The 17,474-nt window shown below is 41.8% G+C and overlaps 1 protein-coding gene across 1 annotated transcript in view; it reads right to left on the bottom strand.

Annotated features, from left to right (window-relative positions):
* Positions 1 to 17,474, bottom strand: part of MAML2 (mastermind like transcriptional coactivator 2) — a 186,608-nt gene that overhangs the window by 34,349 nt on the left and 134,785 nt on the right. The window contains exon 2 of the mRNA XM_063305869.1: positions 15,490 to 16,953. Within this exon, the coding sequence (XP_063161939.1) occupies positions 15,490 to 16,953 (1,464 nt within the window). The remainder of the gene's footprint in view (positions 1 to 15,489; positions 16,954 to 17,474) is intronic.

The raw sequence follows: 17,474 nt of genomic DNA, 5'->3' as shown, positions 1-17,474 counted from the left end.
CCTGTAAAAATTGCAGAACTGTATATTGTGTAACAGTGTCTGTCTGTTTTCCAGGGTGGGAGGATTTATCATGTTCTCCCATATGTACTGTACTTTTGCTGTTTGTTTTGTTTTGCACTTGCCACATGAAAGAAAAGGAATGGTAATATTCTTACAGCAAAAGAGAAACCCGAATTGCAGTTGCTCTACCAGTTGTAGAAAGGGAAGGGATATTTTACGGAACGCTGCAAAAAACCAATAATGCTCCTGATGCTTTTAAAAGGGTTTGGATCCAGTGAAGGGTATAAATATTTGCATATGCATGTATGTGAGAGCAAGTAGGTGAATAAATATGAACAAAATTTTGTATTCTGAAACGGCAGTCTTGTCTGGCAAGATACCTCCCCGATCAGGTTCTCATTTGGGATGTGGTCCTGGCACTATTTATCTACACTGGGGGTGGGGTAGGGGAGGAAAGATAGCAGAAAAAAAATTTCTTTCTTGGATTTAGTTGCAAGCCTGGACTTCCACAGACTTGGCTCTCAGCCAAGAAGGAGGAAGAAAATAAAAGTTGCTTCATAAACTTTCCTTTGTCCCAGAAAGAAAATGTTTTCTGGCAACTTTTGAGGCCAAGAATGTTCTTACAGAGTTGAGAAAAGGAAAAAGGGGAGTGGGAAATGAAGGTGGAGACAGAAATTGACTAGTGATTCAGGTTTACCAGAAACAGTATTGGTCACGAATGAGTAAAATACATTTTTTTTTCTCCGTAGTAGTAACAACATTTTAAAGGTAGCATTCACTATGCTGTAGCATATCAATTGCCAGAGATTCATGAGTAGGGAATCTCCTGGGCCTCTGAGATCTCACAGAAATTTTATCCCTGTCCTCCATTAAACCATTGTCATGCGTAGCTTAGGGAAATCTGACAAACCATGGGAGGTGTGATCATGTCTGTTTCGTATGCTCACTTCTAAAAAGGAAGTTCAGAAGTTATGAATCAGCTCTGACTCTAATTACTAAAGCACAGCCCACTCTAGAAACCAGTTTTCCCTAATGTGGGCAACCTCCAGGTGGGTGAACTCCAATCCCAGAATTCCCCAGCCAGTTTGGCCATTGCTGAGGATTTTGGGAGCTGAGGTCCATACATCTAGAGGGCATCCTTCTTGGGGAAGACTCCTTGAACCTGGTTGAAGGACATACTTTGGCGTGCGTTAGAGATTCACAGCATATTTCTGGATAAGAATCAGTAAACGCAGACAGGCCCTGTAGTACTTAAGGTTTTCTGTATTTACAGACATCATTCATGCCCATAACCTCATTCCTATCTTAAACCACATATATAACTGTCTGCCTGTTTGCATTCGTAGAATGAGAGAACTGGAAGGGGACAATAAAGGCCATTAACTCCAATCCACTACTTGGTGCAGGAATTCATATTAAGAATCAAACATTTGCCTGAACAGTATTAGAGAGCCCCCCACCTCTTCTGTTAGGAACTGATTCCACTGTTGAACTGCTTACGCTTTTGAACTTTCTTACATTTAGTTGGCCTCTGCCTTCATAAAATTTAAATCCATTATTCTGTGTCCTGCATTCAGGAACCCCCCTCAATCTCCCTTGATGTGATCTCCTTTCAGGTATTTAACAAATGCTACCCTATCCCCTCTCTCCCAGCTCCTTCATTCTCTCTTCATGGATTTCATTTGTAGCAGGGATAAGCAGGGCTTCACATCTGAAGCTGAAAAAGCACATCACAGCGGGTGTGGGCATGCACACCACGCCTGTCGGTTCCTCTTTTCCTGGGCAAAACAATCCCAGGAAACAATGCCTCTGAGTTAAGGAGGTGCCAACAGCGCACCCATACTTGCTCCAAAGCAACTTGTTATACTTCGTTATCACCTCCACTCCAATGTGTCTTTTCCTAGGACCACATGCTACTGTGCAACACCAGAAAAAGATGTAGCTTCTTTAAGAAGGTGCTGGCTAGCATGGCATGCTCCAAAGAACCCTCTTTGGTTTGGGATCCAAAGTGTTTATGGAGCCCTAGTTTCCAGTCCTCTCCTGCAGAGAGTAAGGAAGATGACCTCGATGGAGATATATTGAAGGTGTTTCCAAAGGGGACTGAAATATTTTTTCAGTCTATAATGTCCAGATAAAATTCAGAAGTGGATCAAACAGACACCTCCTAATTCACTGAACTATAAGGTGGCGGGCGGGCGGGGGGGGGGGGAATACAGCAGAATCAGACTTGCAAGGTTCTATTATAGCCAATCTCAATAAAAGTAGCTTCAGCTTTCCTCTGGAATTGATTTCATGATCTGATCATCCTTTTGCCCTTCTCTGAACTTGTTCCAGTTTTTCCTGAACAATACTTAAGGTGGATCCATACCCACATAGAATGAAGTGCCATTTGAACTTCCTGTATTTGGCAAGCATGTTTCTTTTGAGGCTGGCCAGAATTGCACTGCCATTTTTGCAGTCTAATCCACTACAGGTAGACCTCACTTAATGACTACCCTGTTTAGCAGTCATTTTGAAGTTATGACGGTGCTGAAAAACTAACTTTACGACCAGTCCTCACACAACTGTTGCAGTGTCCCCACAGTCACGTGATCGAGATTTGGGTGCTTCTGGTGATCTGGTTAGAACTTGGAGGAGTCCATCGGAAAACCCTAGGTCATAGACTAGACTGCACTGAAAGAGTATCCAGGGAAAAGGCAGTGGCAAACCACTTATTTATTGTCGCACGAAAACAACATGGATACGTGTTGTCCTTGAAGCCACTGGGAGATAAGCTTGACTCTAGCGGGACTTGAAGTGGCCGTTGTTGATAAAACCCAAGATTTTATTCACAGAATCCCCAGTCAAAAACATAAATTGCAGAATCAGGAGGAGGAAAGAAGGAAAAACAGCCATCCTGCTTCTGAACTAAGTGACTTTGGAATTGAATTTCAACATATAATGCACTCTTCTATAAATGCTTCTCAAGAGTTTTTGAAGTTAAGAAAAATGGGAGAGACTGTTTGGCCACCTTGTGAAATTCATAAAAGAAATACAACCCCTCCCCCCTCCACACCTAGATCCCAGCTACCAATCTTTTTCATCAGATTTTGATTTAAAAAGACAATACCAAAAATTGCTGGACCAAAAACCAGTCCCCCAAAGTAGGCAGTTAAATGGAGAAGATTGACTCTGATCCATTAATTGATAATGGTGAATGCCAAGAGGATTGAAAACCCAGAGCTTGGTGGAAAATGAATGAGAGCATATCACATCTACACATACATTGTCTGCCTTTCTGAAAAAGTCCTCTGATATCCACTATGTGGTTCTACCTGTTGCATTTTGATGGTTGGTTTATTGGGGTTATTTTTTAATTCTGCTTTTAATTCTGCAATAAGACGCTTCTAAGGAAGGAAAAAAAGAAAAGAAAAGAAAAGAAAAGAAAAGCACATTACCTCTTTCTATCGTCTGAGGCCAGCCTGGCTGCTAACATTTACAGATGTGGTTTAAGTACAATAATTAAAATAGATTGTGGGACCAGCTTGCCTTTCTTTTGCAAACACTGCCTCTTACATTCAGGGCTAGGGTCTTTGAATACCCCCTCTTAACATGAAAGGCTGATGCTTATCATCGCTAGATTCATAGTGAAAGGGTTCTGCCCTTCGGGTTTCACAGACAGAGACAGATTCACATCTTTTGCTGCTTGCCCGCCCCAACTTCTCATAGCGGCCTCCACCAATTGGAGATGGGCTGCTGTCCCCAGGGGAACTTCAGGCATCTCACTTTGGCAGAAGTTCTCATTCCCATGGAAGGAAGCACAGTTTTTACACCCCCGTTCAACTTTCGGTGGCCACGTTCTCATGCGTTTTGCTTAGGGCCTCATAGGCTTTTCCTCCTTCGGTGAACCAAGCTACCACGTTGTGTAGAGCAGAAGAATGCCTTTAATCACCCACCCCACCATCTCTGAAACTCACACAAAAGGGCATGAGGAATCACTGAAAAGTAAATCAATAGCTGGGCAATGGAGCTCCTGCACGATCCTCTATTGTTAAAACCTGGGTGGAGCACTTTAGCTTCAGGAAACATGGGTCCTGAATAATGGTATTAATTACAACTTGTCAGCATTATTTTATGGTGATCCAGCTCAAACTAGAGCTTCAGTTTGGATAACTTGGCTTTGGGGTTATAAAATAATACAGGATTACTTTTGTGCAGGTCTGGGATGCTTTACCAAGTTTGAGAGGAGGGGAGAACCTTATTCCTTGTTGCTGTTGAGAAGTAATACACATTCCTTGATTTTTTAAAAAACAAAATTTACAATGGATTAGGACAGCCATGCCCCCCTTTAAGAAAAGATAGCTCCCTCTTCAGCGCTTGAAGGAATATCTGACCAGCTTCTATTTAAAGCAGTGTTTCTCAACTTTGGCAGCTTTAGGATGCCTGGACTTCAACTCCCAGAATTCCCCAGCCAGCATGGCTGGCTGGGGAATTCTGGGAGTTGAAGTCCAGACATCTTAAAGTTGCTAAGGTTGAGAAACACTGTTTTAAAGTTAAAGAAGCTGCCTTTGAAGAAAGGTCAGGTACTAACCGACAAGAAGCTCTGGTGTGGGCTGGTCCATGAAGTCACGAAGAGTTGGAAGCAACTGGATGAATAAACAACAACATGCACTAAACTTTCCACCCAGTTTGTAGCACCAGGGCATACAAACTGAATACCAAGCAACGCCACGCACCTAGTTTCTTTTCTCCAATGCAGTGATATTAATAGAATTTGAATTAGAGAAACACGTTCTCAATTTGCACACTAAGACTCATAGCACAATTCCGGCTGTTACCTTAGCTTTTTTTTTTTTTAAGCCCAAAGCTAAGTAGGGTCAGGTCTGGTTAATACTTGGGTGGGGAGACTACTTAAAAACACAGCAGTATGCTAGACTGGGAAATTTAAAAAATATAGTCTGGAAGATGGCAGTGGTAAACCACTTTTGCATTATTGCCAAGCAAACCACATGGACATGCCCAGGAGGGCTCTGTGGAATTGTGCTTTTTCTCTCAAAATTATGAAAGCAGTGTCACACTGCTGGCTGTCTCTCCCCCACCCACCACCCGCCCTCATGTGTGTATGAGATCACAATGCATGTTTAAAGGAGCAAGGTTTACAATATGATGCTTCCGCTATGGATTGAGAAACTAAGCTTGAACTGAAGAAACTTTTATTTTCCCCCACCTTTTTTTGGGGGTGGGGAGGCTGTGTCTCAGTAGCTACATAACTTCATTCAGAGTTTTAACAGTCTTCTCTGAAGTGAACCATTCAGAAAGGCTTTATTGCCATTTTACAACATGCACCTTTATTTAAGTGAACAAAATGTCTAAGTGATTTACTTGTTCTGCCTTTCTAACATGGTACCCTTTTTTTGCTTGGGATGGCAACTCCTAGCAGCCACAGCCAGAATGGACAGAGATTTATAATACGAAACAGAAGAGAATCATCAAGTTGAGATGGGCTGGTATAAAAGCTGAGCACCACCCCAGTTTTGATGAAAATAAAGGAATTGAACAGAAATAAATTATGGTGGTAATGGTAGGGGAGAATGTTTCTGAAGAATAATACTTCATACATTCTTTCTAAAAAACACTTGAAATAACCAACATCTAAGGAGCTACATATTCCCGAGGTATGACATAAAGTATCACCAAAATGAAAGCAGAAGGAGAGAGACCAGTAATACTTTGGGCAAATCAATAAATCTTTACTCAGAAGAATAAATAGGCATGAAAAATGGCAACCCCTGAAAGGGGACCACATTTTATCTCCTGAGCACACTTCGTCTCCAACCTCAAGGTGGCAATCCACAAGAAAAGGATTTTCCAGACTGATTTTATTGCAAAGCAGCTGAGCTGGGATTCCTTCCATGATTTAGCCCCATTTTTATCACATAAATTGGTTAACTAGCTTTTCAATGCAAGGATATCTATGGCATGCCCACCTGCTTCTTAGTTTTTGATCAATCTCTAAAGCAATTGTGTTTGTTACCTCTCCATTCAACATTGTCCTCTTCCTTCTGCATCCCCTTACCACTTCCCCTTTATTCTATGAGCTACCAATCCTAATTTAAGCCTCCCCACAGCACCGTCCATACATCATCCCAAGCTGTTTCCCCACTGACCGGTGTTCCACAAAACACCATGGTTTGCCACCACAAAGAGCCACCACAGGGCCATGCTGTGTAAATTTCATTACATCCCTCCCCTTTGGAGGGGAGACACATGCACAGAGAGAGCCAGTCTCGTGTAGTGGTTAAGGCACCAGGCTAGAAACCAGGAAACCATGAGTTCTAGTCTTGCCTGAGGCACAAAGCCAGTTGGGTGACCTGGAGCCCCTCTCTCGCACCTAGGAAGGAGGCAATGGCAAACCACTTCTGAAATATTGACAAGAAATCTGCAGGGACTTGTCCAGGCAGTCACCAGGAGTGACTCAAAGGTACCTGCGTGTGTGTGTATGTATTTGTATACAAACACCCACACATGCACAGAATCAGACCAGACTTGACCATCATTCATAGATTTCCACACTGAGTGATGTTGATCTGGAGGAGACATCTTAGCCAGCAAGGTAGAAAATGCATACTATTGATCAGCATTTCCAAGTATTCATCTGCCTTCATCAATGTGGGCATATTTAATTAGCTTGCCAGGACAGTGTATAGAACCATTATGCCAGCAAGATGTTATAATGATATGGCAAAGGTTAGGTTATTCTAAGGATCACTAGTAGATAAATGCTTTCTTCACTGCATTTGTTACACAGCTACACCACTAGAAATGTATAGATGGACACCTCTTTCAGTCTTGATTGAACCAGGATCTGTTAAAGAAACCTGCACATTGGGAGGTAGGGAAGAGTTTATAGAGCATGGTACATTTTTGTATATACCCTTTGAAACACTAACTGCAGACTCCTGTGGCTTCATTAGTAGTTCTTGCAGCTTCTGCCACTAACAGTTCTGGGTAAAATGAATCAGATTAACACATAATTAATTCATGGGCCTCTGATGGTGTAATGGAATTCTTCTGCCCAGAGAACTCATTTGTCATTCACTCATGAATGTCATGGTCTCCACCAAGACTGTGACTGATGGTTATATGTGAGAGGTTTTGCAGCACTTAGGAAGTAATTCAGAAAAAGTGCTCCAGGGAGCATTGGCACATGAACATAGCACCTACCTGCATTTCTTTAAAGCAGCTGTGTCTTTTCTTGGAAACTCATGGCTGCTTTGAAGAGTTGCAGACGGGTCTCTGCAAGCTGTAAAGCACCTTTTAGAAACTGACTCCAAAGCAGCCCTATTATATGTCGTTTTTCTAGTACTCCTGTTGTTGGTATAATAGAGCCTTCCTCCAACTTAGTGCTTTCCCAGACTACAGTCCCCAGCAAAATGGATGTAGTAAATAAATGAGTTAACATTTGTCTCTCTGATTGGAGTCACATATTATACAAAGCCTTGGATTGTTAAATAATTCAGAATTGGGTGACTTTACTAAACCACCAATCAGAATTAAATTCACATTGAGTTTCACAGAACATGCTAAAATAAAACCAAGGGAAACAGATTATGGTTTAGCATACTACCATGTGAATGCAACTTCTCTTCTCCCACCCTTCAGTACTTGGTAGAATTATGATTAACAAGATGGACCATTAACTGTAATTTCGTCTGATGCATAAACGTTTGGTTTCATATGAGTCTTGTCCTTCCTTCCTTCCCTTTAAAATTATATTCCATCTTTCTAATGCATAGTCTCTGTGAATACACAAAAGATTAAAGGGAATAAATCTGACAGCCTTTCTATGAAGGATGCTCAACGGCAAAGTATTAGCTGAATTTCCACTCCTGGAAAATGGAAGCTGGAAAAAACGAATTAAAAAAAACACCATGAATTTTCCATAAGAGTCACTAAAATAATTAGATGATGGGTAAACCCATAGTTTTGGTTTTCTCCCATTTCCTTTGCTCCAAACACAGCAGGTAGAAATGAATACTGTAATTCATTAGCTCTCCATCCTTTTGATCACAGCATTGTAACCACAAGAACATGGCCTTATGACCAGATTCACAGATGCTTAGAGCAAATATGTCAACCTCCTTAATCCCTCCCTCCCTCTTTTGAGCACAACTTTAATGTAGTATTAATGTGCAAATCCAACACTTAATGGGTCTCTAATAGCTTCCGATTTGCTTGGGATTTCATTTGGGGGAGAGGAATCTTCTAGAAATACAGATAATAAGAAAGGAACAACGAGAATGTTTACAGGTGTTTACATTTAAAATACCTCTTTTGCTCTGAAGATGTGGAGGTTTTTTTTATTTTTTAAGGAATGGTATAGTTGTATTAGAAAGCATTGTGGTCAAATGACTCTGCTTTTGTCATTAGGAAGCATCTTAAAAGAAGAAACCTCCTCAGTTGCTAATATTTGCCAGCATGGAACAAGGGACACAGTGCATATCATGGCTTCACCATAGAAGTGGTGCAAATGATGTCATGATCTCCATGACATCATTGTGGCTTCTAAGAGATGCCTATGGTTGCCACCAAGAAACATGGTATAGCACAATTGTGCTACCACAATGGATCTCTTTCTTGGGATGCAGAGTTCTGAACAATGCCCTCCACATTAGCCATCCACATGCACATAGTAAAAATGCACAGAAGTATAACAGTGGTAGCAGAAATCAATTTTTCTAAACAAGTGTTAAGTGTTGCTCTATTTAGGCAATCCCTATGTACATCCTCAGTGATTTTTAGTACATAATGCTTTTAAGGATAGGTAAATAGCCTATGTCCTAGAGACTGTGTGTCCTGTCCTCTGATCCTCCTTTCACCCCAAGCAGCATAATACTAGTGTTTAATTCATTTAATGTTTGACCTGCTTTCACTTTTAAAATGTTTTTTTGACATGGCTCTGTTCCCTTACTGAGTATGACCCCATCCAGTTGCCACTTAAGGGATGGTGCAGCTTTTAAGCATCATCCTTGCTTTCCATCAAAAACACTGGATAAGCCAGAGAAATTGTGGTCCATGTCTCCTGAACTCACTGTTACATCAGAGAAGACCGGCCAATGACATCAAGAATGAAGGGATGGGCAGAGTGGACAGTGGTTATAGATAATCAGTTAAGTTTCCTCTCTCCCTCTCCCTCTATATCTATATCTATAGCTGGAAAAGAAAAGAAAGAGAAAGAAATCAAAGAGAAATCAGTTAAGTTTCCAAAGGTGCTGAAACTTCTGATGCCCACATGCATATTGTTATTCACAGCCATATTATAGAAACAAGATGATAAGCCATCAACTATTATCTCATGAAAAAGACTTATTGTCAGGGCAGATGCTAATATTTGCTGCTACATCTGTCTGTAAGTATGCCACCAGGATGTCTTTCCCAGGGCCGCAACCATGGGGGGGACAACCGGGACATGTGCCCTGGGTGCTGTGCTGGGCGCCAAAATGAGTGCTGGGGGGCGCCAAAATGGGCGTGGAATCCATGTTTGCCCCGGGTGGCACAGACCCTAGTTGCGGCCCTGGTCTTTCCTGGGACTGGACTCCACAAATCCAGGTCTATAAACTAGATTGCTTAAAGTAAAAAAAAAATACAGGTGGCAATAACAAATCACTTCTAAATCATAGGAGGAAAACTGCATGCGTTAATCACTGTATCTCACCAGGAATTGAGGCTGATTCTACAGGAACTTTCTTTTTCTTTTTCTAATTTCTCTCAATGCTAACTTGGGGTATAGCTGGACTGACATTATACTTCTGCAGTGTGGCAAATATATCACTCATGGAGCAAATGATGCAGGCTTCAACTGATCCTCTTGATTAGATTTTCTTGTAAAAATCAGGGTTCCTCTCCCACTGTTTTTATTCTGGGTTGGGGTTTTAGGATGATTGTGGCTTCCATGCACTGTTGGATATAATGGGTTTCAAATCTGCAGTACTATATACAGTAAGCTTGATTTGTGGGATGCTGCTACTAGGGGAAAGCACATGATACTTATATCAGCTGGAGAAGTCAAACTGGGGAGCATTGACATCCAGGAAAAGCCAATTTACATAATTTGCATCACTTGCTCCCCCCATCCCCCAGCTCCTGGAGACAGCAGAACTAGAAACAAACAACTGTGACACCCAACAGCAAAAGGAAGGCTTAGTTTAAACAATAAAAGGCAATAGCCATGTAATTAAAAATCCACTCCAAAATCCACCCCTCTTTGATACAAAGAGAATGTGGGAAAAAGAAATGTAACTTGTACTAGAAATCTGTAGTTAATAATGCCATATCTCAAAGTACTTTTCGGAATCTTCAGAGCCACAAAGTCATAGAGAATTCTCAACTCTGGGAGGGAGGGAGGGAGGGAGGGAAGGCAGGAAGGACGGAAGACAGGAAGACATATACACACAAACAAATATGTGCATGTGTATATCTGTATGACTTCATGTCAGTCTTGATTCTTGATTTCTGGCAACTGTTTGGACAATTTCATGTGATTTTCTTGGCAACAATTTCAGGAGTAGTTTGCCACTGCCACCACTGGAAGACCTGAAGGACCAGGGGATGGTTCATCCTAAACTAAATCTATCTCTGTGGTTGCTAACAGTGACACCTACTTATTGGCACACAACCAACCAACCAATCAATCTCTTCTATACGGATATAAATATAAATGTAGTGCCACTTTTGAAGGCAGCCACAATATTATCCATGACCAATATGCTTCGCTTTTCTAAAGATGGCCTCAATTACTCTTTCTAGTAGTGCTTGTTAAGAAGACACAAAACACAAGGGCAGCCCTGTACCCTATGAACAAGTTTGTTTTCTAGCCCTTTTCACCACAGTGAAAAGATACTGGCCTAGGTCAGATGCAGTAACAAAATATTGCTACACCTTTGACATTAAGTACATACATTCATAATAAACCAGCTGCTTATTTTGGCTAACTATAGTTGTACAATATAGAGTAAACTAAAATAGCTTGGTACCATAGTTTGTAGAAGCCAGTTTGCCATGTTCAGGTCAATAAGAAAACACTGGTTTGATAGAAAATACAAATGGAGACAAATCCCCTCTCCTTGAGGGCAAACACAAAAAGAAGGGAGAATGCATAAATCTGAGGTCTGCTGCAAGTCATAAATATAACTATAAAGATTAATTTGCTATTCTGTTTCACCTAGAGCAGGGTCCCCGAAGTGGTCAATATTGACCCCCAAATGTCGATCGGACTATCCAAGGCAGCCTTTCTCAACTTTTTGACCCTGGAGGAACCCTTGAAATATTTTTCAGGCCTGGGGGAACCCCTGCACATTCAGGCTCAGATAGAGGCCAGAAGTTACAAAATTATTATGTTTGTTTCATGTGTAGGCCTGTATATATGCACTAACAGTGTTCTTAAACTAAAAATAAAGAATGAAACTTACCTCTTGAATGTTAAGTTGCCTGAATTTGACATATTTTCTTAGATAAATCGTGATCTCCCAGGGAACCCCTAGTGACCTTTTGTGGAATCCTAGGGTTCCACAGAACCCTGGTTGAGAAACCCTGATCCAAGGGGTTGTTGTTGTTGTTTTTATTATTATTATTATTTGTAGTACTATTACTTCAAGCCGTATTTATTAAATTATCTTCATATAATAAATGTTTGGGGGTTGATGAACAATCTGAAATTTCATGAAGGGGTTGATGAACTGAAGATTTTGGGGACCCCTGACCTGTTAGAAAGCTGGGATAGATAGGACAGAGGTCTATGTGGTTTAGATGTTTTATTAGCTACTGACCAGTAGGAGGTGCTACACAACCAGTGTCCTCCTTACTGGCACTCTTCAGGCATTGGTGTCCTCCACATGAGATATTCCACGTTCAGTCCTTTAACATGATTTGAACCCTCAGGCCTTGCACTTGATGATTACATAGTGCATTTTGCTTTAGAGTTATCTTGGCCTGTCTGCCAGTAGATTGCTTCTGTAAGAGATCCATGTGGTTTGTGGACCCTATCATCTTTCAAACCACCTTCTACCGTCTTCCCCCAGGTTATGCAATATCACTCTAGGGAAAACAGTAATAAGAAGGGCTTTTGAGTGTATTGCTGAGAGCTATATCAACCAAGAAACAGTCCTTTTCTTCTCCTATCTCCTTTGTTTAGAGAAAGGTTAAGCAATCTTGGGAGGTTTAGGTCCTTTCATAAAATGAGTTTTTTGTAGAGATGTACAAAACCTACCATTGTAGGAATGGACTAGCCTGGGTCATGGACCAGGCTGGTCTGACCACTTGGGGGGTGGGTGTTGTCTAGTGGTTTTCTGGAAATTAATCTTCTGAAATGAAGCAGTTAATGTTGTTCCCAAAAAACATGGAGTGGGACCATGAATTTCTTCCAGTTGGAAGATTTAACTTTCAGAACGCTGCTGGATCATCTTCGGAACAGTGGGATGAATACGCTCCAGATCAAAAACAGAACATTCTGGAGTTCTTGGAAAAGTACGATTTGCAGATTAGTTAGCTGCCTTTTCACAAATTGGCTGCCTTAGTGAGTACAGCCACCAAGTGGGCATGCTTCCAACCAGAGTCCTGGGCTGCAGCTGCCCAGTATGTTTATTCTCTAAGGATGTCTCAGGAGCCTTTATGAAGCACAGAGATGGAAATAACAATGATGCGAAGACGGTTGCTTTGCTCTGCAACCTGCCAAGCTTCGCATGTATTACTATTTCTAATTAAAATAACCTAAAATAAATTCAAGGCAGGTATAGCAGGCAACTTGCTGAATTCTGGAGAGGTGTGCCAGTGGTATGTTATCACTCAAGGTGCACTGGCACAGGTCTCAGTTCCTATCTACAATTATGCAAAAGTGACCAAAAAATGCACTGTGATGTCACACTAACTCCAGTCTTTCTACTTGCATCATAATGTCCCATACAAATACATAAAGGGCAGAGTTTGTATCATGATGTCACAATGCATGTTTTTGCCACTTGTCCTTGTGGATGCCTCTGGGCACCAGGTTGTTCATGCCCAATAAGCATGTTTTGGAAACACCACCAATCTTACAGATTTCAGACATCTCCACCACTGAATGGCCCCCTTGCTCACAAGTAATCCTGGTTTACTAATATGGAACCATAGATAAATAATCACAAATTACAAGGCTGTAGGTTTTGCTCTGGTGCAAACAGCAGCTTAAGAGGGGCAATTTAAAACATTTGAAAATGACACAGGGCAAGGGAGGTCTACGTCCTCCTTTTCTGCCCAATGATATTAATCCAGTTTTGAAAACATGGGAGATCTGATTATGAGTCCCACATTGTCTCTTCTGATTGGGTCCCATGTTGCAGGACTTCACTCATGCAACCCTGCAACTGTTCTGAAATGTTTGTTATGACCACGGTCCTGTTTCCTGATCTCTCCTTTTGATTTCCTTGTAGTTGTCTGGGTGAAAACTGAGGGGCCCTGGACAAGAAATGAACACCATGTTCAGCAACTTGCTATACTTGCTGTAGCATCATAAGCCAGCAAAAGAAGCTCACACCATGCATGGCTGCTCTCATCATTAAGAAAACTTTTTTTGGGGGTGCCTTTGAGTCATTGTTGACTCATGGAGACTGCCTGGACTTGTCCCTGCAGTTTTCTTGGCAAGATTTCAGAAGTGGTTTGCCATTGCCTCTTTCCTAGGGCTGAGAGAGAAAGAGGGACTGGCCCAAGGTCACCCAGCTGGCTTTGCTTAAGGCAGGACTAGAATTCCTGGTCTCCTGGTTTCTAGCCTGGTGCCTTAACCACCACACCAAACTGGACCATAAGAAATCTTACAATAGACTTATTCCCTCTCCTTACTATTGATGGTTGAATGGAGAAGGAGGAGCATCAGGGACGAAAAATGGTTTAGCTAATGCTGCAGTGAGACTTTAGGCAATGTGTCTTGAGAGAGTTAGGCAAGAAAACTATGGTCAAAACACACTGCAGAGAAGGCAACACACTTGTGGATCTGGGAAACGATATGTCCCTTATTTAAAAACAGGAATGGACAATCTGTCACCCCAGAATTTTATGCAGCCCTCAAAGCACGTTTTTGTGAATTTGTTCCCTTCCTCTCCTCTTGGCCAACAGTCCTGCAAGTTTTGGCAGCCAGAAATATAAAAAGTAACCAGTGTAGTTTCTTGACCTTTCAAAATGGGACATACAGAACAAGTGTAATGCTCCTTAAACTACACAAAAGTTAAGCATCATTGAGTCAGGCTCAACTGTTACTGACTTCATGAGTGTGTAGTTATTTTAGCAACAATATGATATTGGTTTGCTGTTGGCTTTTTTCCAAATGCCTCTTCAACTTCCCAATGTAACCTATGCAGGATTTCCTGATGGTCTCCCATCCAGGTGCAAATCATGTCTGACCTGCTTAGTTTTCCAAAATTAGCCAAAGGCGGCTAGATAGTAACCCATTAATAAAGTAGCCATTTCCCCAGCCCTTCTCAACACTTAGAAAGAAAAAAAAGGAAAATTCTAGCTCCACCCCCATGTCATACTGCCACACCCACTTTGCATCATGGCTCCTCCCCCTGGAATTTTCAATCCAAATTATGTCAGTGTTGCCCTGGCAATGTAAAGGAGGCTCATCCCGTTTAAAAGGATGAAGATTATTTCAGAGTATTGATGACTCCAGCGTAAAGGAGCAAAACTGATTTCAGGGAGCCCAATTTTAAACTGCTCCAAACAACAGATCCAAGCTGCCCTTTTTAAAGGCAACAACAAATCTCTTCATCTGGACTCTTCGACATAAAACAGTCCCAGACTCAGGGAAACATCCCAAAGAGAAAATAAAAAAACACACCTTTGCTAGATAGTAACTTCCGCCACGGAGAAAGCAAGACCAGATAGACTTCAGTCCAAGCTGTTTATATAATTAGCTCACTAACAGCATTTTTTAAAAATAAAGCGAAAGAGAAGACCCCAATATTTAATTTTTTTTTAACATAGTACTAGCAGCAGTAGTTTCATGGCTTCTAAAACCCAAATCACGTTCCCATCAGCTAACACCAGCCTGGGAGGTGTCACCATATAATGCCCCCTAAGGTAGATGGCAACCTATTTGCCTCCCTGCTTAAATTTGCAAAGTGGAAGGGTCACCTGCCTTTTTTGTTTCTTATTGCTTCAAAAAGGCACTGCTGAATTTGGGGCTGCAAAACTCCCAGAGGCTTTAACAACCCCGCCCGTCCCCCCCAAGACCACTCTTTTCTCAACCTTGTTATTGTTCAGGATCTGAAAGGAAGAAGGTCAGATTACAAGGCCTCCCACTTAACGTAATGCATCATGAAATATTCTACATTTGAAAGGTTGTCTGTGCTTACCCCAAATAGGAATTGCATGATGGGTCTGTCTGTGTGTGTATGTATATATGTATATATATATATATGTATGGATATGTATATGTGTGTGTGTATGTATACATATACATATACATATAGGACATAATCTTACCAGCTGATTCTGTGGGCTCAGATATTGCAGTCCTGAACCAGGCTGGTTTTGTAGCATTTTCTGGAGCATGATCTTTTGCTGTAAAGCTAAGGGTATGTTCGGGGGTCTTTGGAGATGCTGGACTTGGAGAGGTTGGGCAGAATGCTGCTGCTGCTGCTGCTGTGACGTTTGTGGCTGAACTGCTGAGCTAGACAGCTGCTGGGGTGGCTGCTGTGCATAGTGGAGAAGGGAAGGCTTATTTGGGGGTCCCAAAGCAGAAGGTATCTGCTTGTTGGCTTGCTCTGAGCTGAAATGAAACAAAGGCTTGATACTGTTCTGAGGTTCCTCCAGTGACACCTGGCTGTTGCTTCCATAACTTCTGGGGATGTCTTGAGGCTTTCGTGGCATTACAATGTTGACAGAGCTTCCCTGGAGCATGGAGTTTGGCCGGTAGGTGTAACTGCTCATTCCTTTTGATGGAGTCCCATTGACCGGGATCCCAGACATTGCAGAACTTTGTGGACTGAACTGTTGTTGCTGGTGGAAGGATGGGCTAGGCATCTTCTCCTGGACAAATGTTCCAGAAGATGGTTCTGTAGATGACAAAGCAGGCCAGGGTGCTGCTGACTGGCTTTGCTGGCACTGCTGAATCAGAGCGTGCTGTTGTCTGTTCGCTGCTATTTGTTTCAATTGCTGGGCATGAGAAACTTCTTGCCAGTTGGCCAATGGCCGAGGGGGGACTGAAGTCCCTTGAGAAGGAGGAATCTGAGCCTGAGGTACTGAAGGAATTGGAGATGAGGTGGGCATAGCAGCACCAGACATGGTGAAAGCTGAGTCTGTAGAAGGAGGCCTCATCTGAGGTGATCCCACTGAAGCTTGGTTCAACCCTGGTGAATACTCTTGCTTGATCACCATTTTATCCATCTGCAGGGAAGATGATTGGGCTGCGGGCCCTCTCTGGATTTGCTGACCAAGGTCAATGTTAAATGGTTCATCTTGCTTGATGGTGGCATTTATCATATTTTCTAATTCAAGGTCACTCATGGGGGGCACGGAAATATTACTCAGTTCATTGAATAGCTCCTGAAGTTCTGGGTCCATCAACTGTTCCCCTGTGTCTTCTCCATATCTGTTAGGGAAAGCAGTGTTCTGTGATGTCTGACCATCCAAATGTTTACTACAAGAGATTGTCTCCCCAGGTTCTTTTTTGACCTCCTTTAGAGCCATGTTAAACATCCCATTTGCACTAGCATGACTGTTGCTTGTTGAGCTGTCCATTTTCCTTGGAGCTCCTTGACCAATGGTGAATGATCCCAACGCTGACTGGCAACTGTTACCACACTGACCACGTGCCATGGAAAGATGATCACCACCACCTCGGATTCTCTTAATATCCAGGAAAGCGTTGTCAGCAATACCATTTGATCTCTTGTTATTGGCTGGGGTCAGATTTACCACCAGTTTTCTCTTCAAGGAACCCTGGAGCTGAAAGGAACAAAAGGATTCTTTAGCTGGTTTTTTTTAAAACAATTTCGCAAAAATTAGCCATGACTGCCCACTGCCACGAAAATGACTAAAAACTATGGCATCCTAAATACTAACATAGTTATTACAACATGTCCATTTCAGATACATGGAGTGTTATCCTGAAACAGAAATGTCATATAAACATTTACGGTTGAAGGGAGGAACAGTAAAAAGTCTTTATTGCCTATAGATAAATAAAGGTAAAGACCATTAATCAAACATTTACTGGGTGCATCATAACATGAAGGTTGTAATTTGATTCTCATATTTTCCTATAGCAACACTTTTTATTAGTAGTACACAACAATGAAACCTTGTTCTTACTGACTACTAAAAATCTATCAGGACAGCATCTGAAATCCATGCAGTACCTCTGCATGAAGATTATGGGGGTCCATGTTTAAGTCAAAATAGCAGTTGTGACAGTGCAAACGACGCTTCCTGAGTTTTTTATGCATGTCGTCTGAAGCTTCAATCAC

This window comes from Candoia aspera, chromosome 5 (genome assembly GCF_035149785.1).
Source record: "Candoia aspera isolate rCanAsp1 chromosome 5, rCanAsp1.hap2, whole genome shotgun sequence".
NCBI lineage: Eukaryota > Metazoa > Chordata > Lepidosauria > Squamata > Boidae > Candoia > Candoia aspera.
The sequence above is the reverse complement of the archived record's forward strand: the minus strand, read 5'-3'. Positions and strand labels throughout refer to the sequence as shown.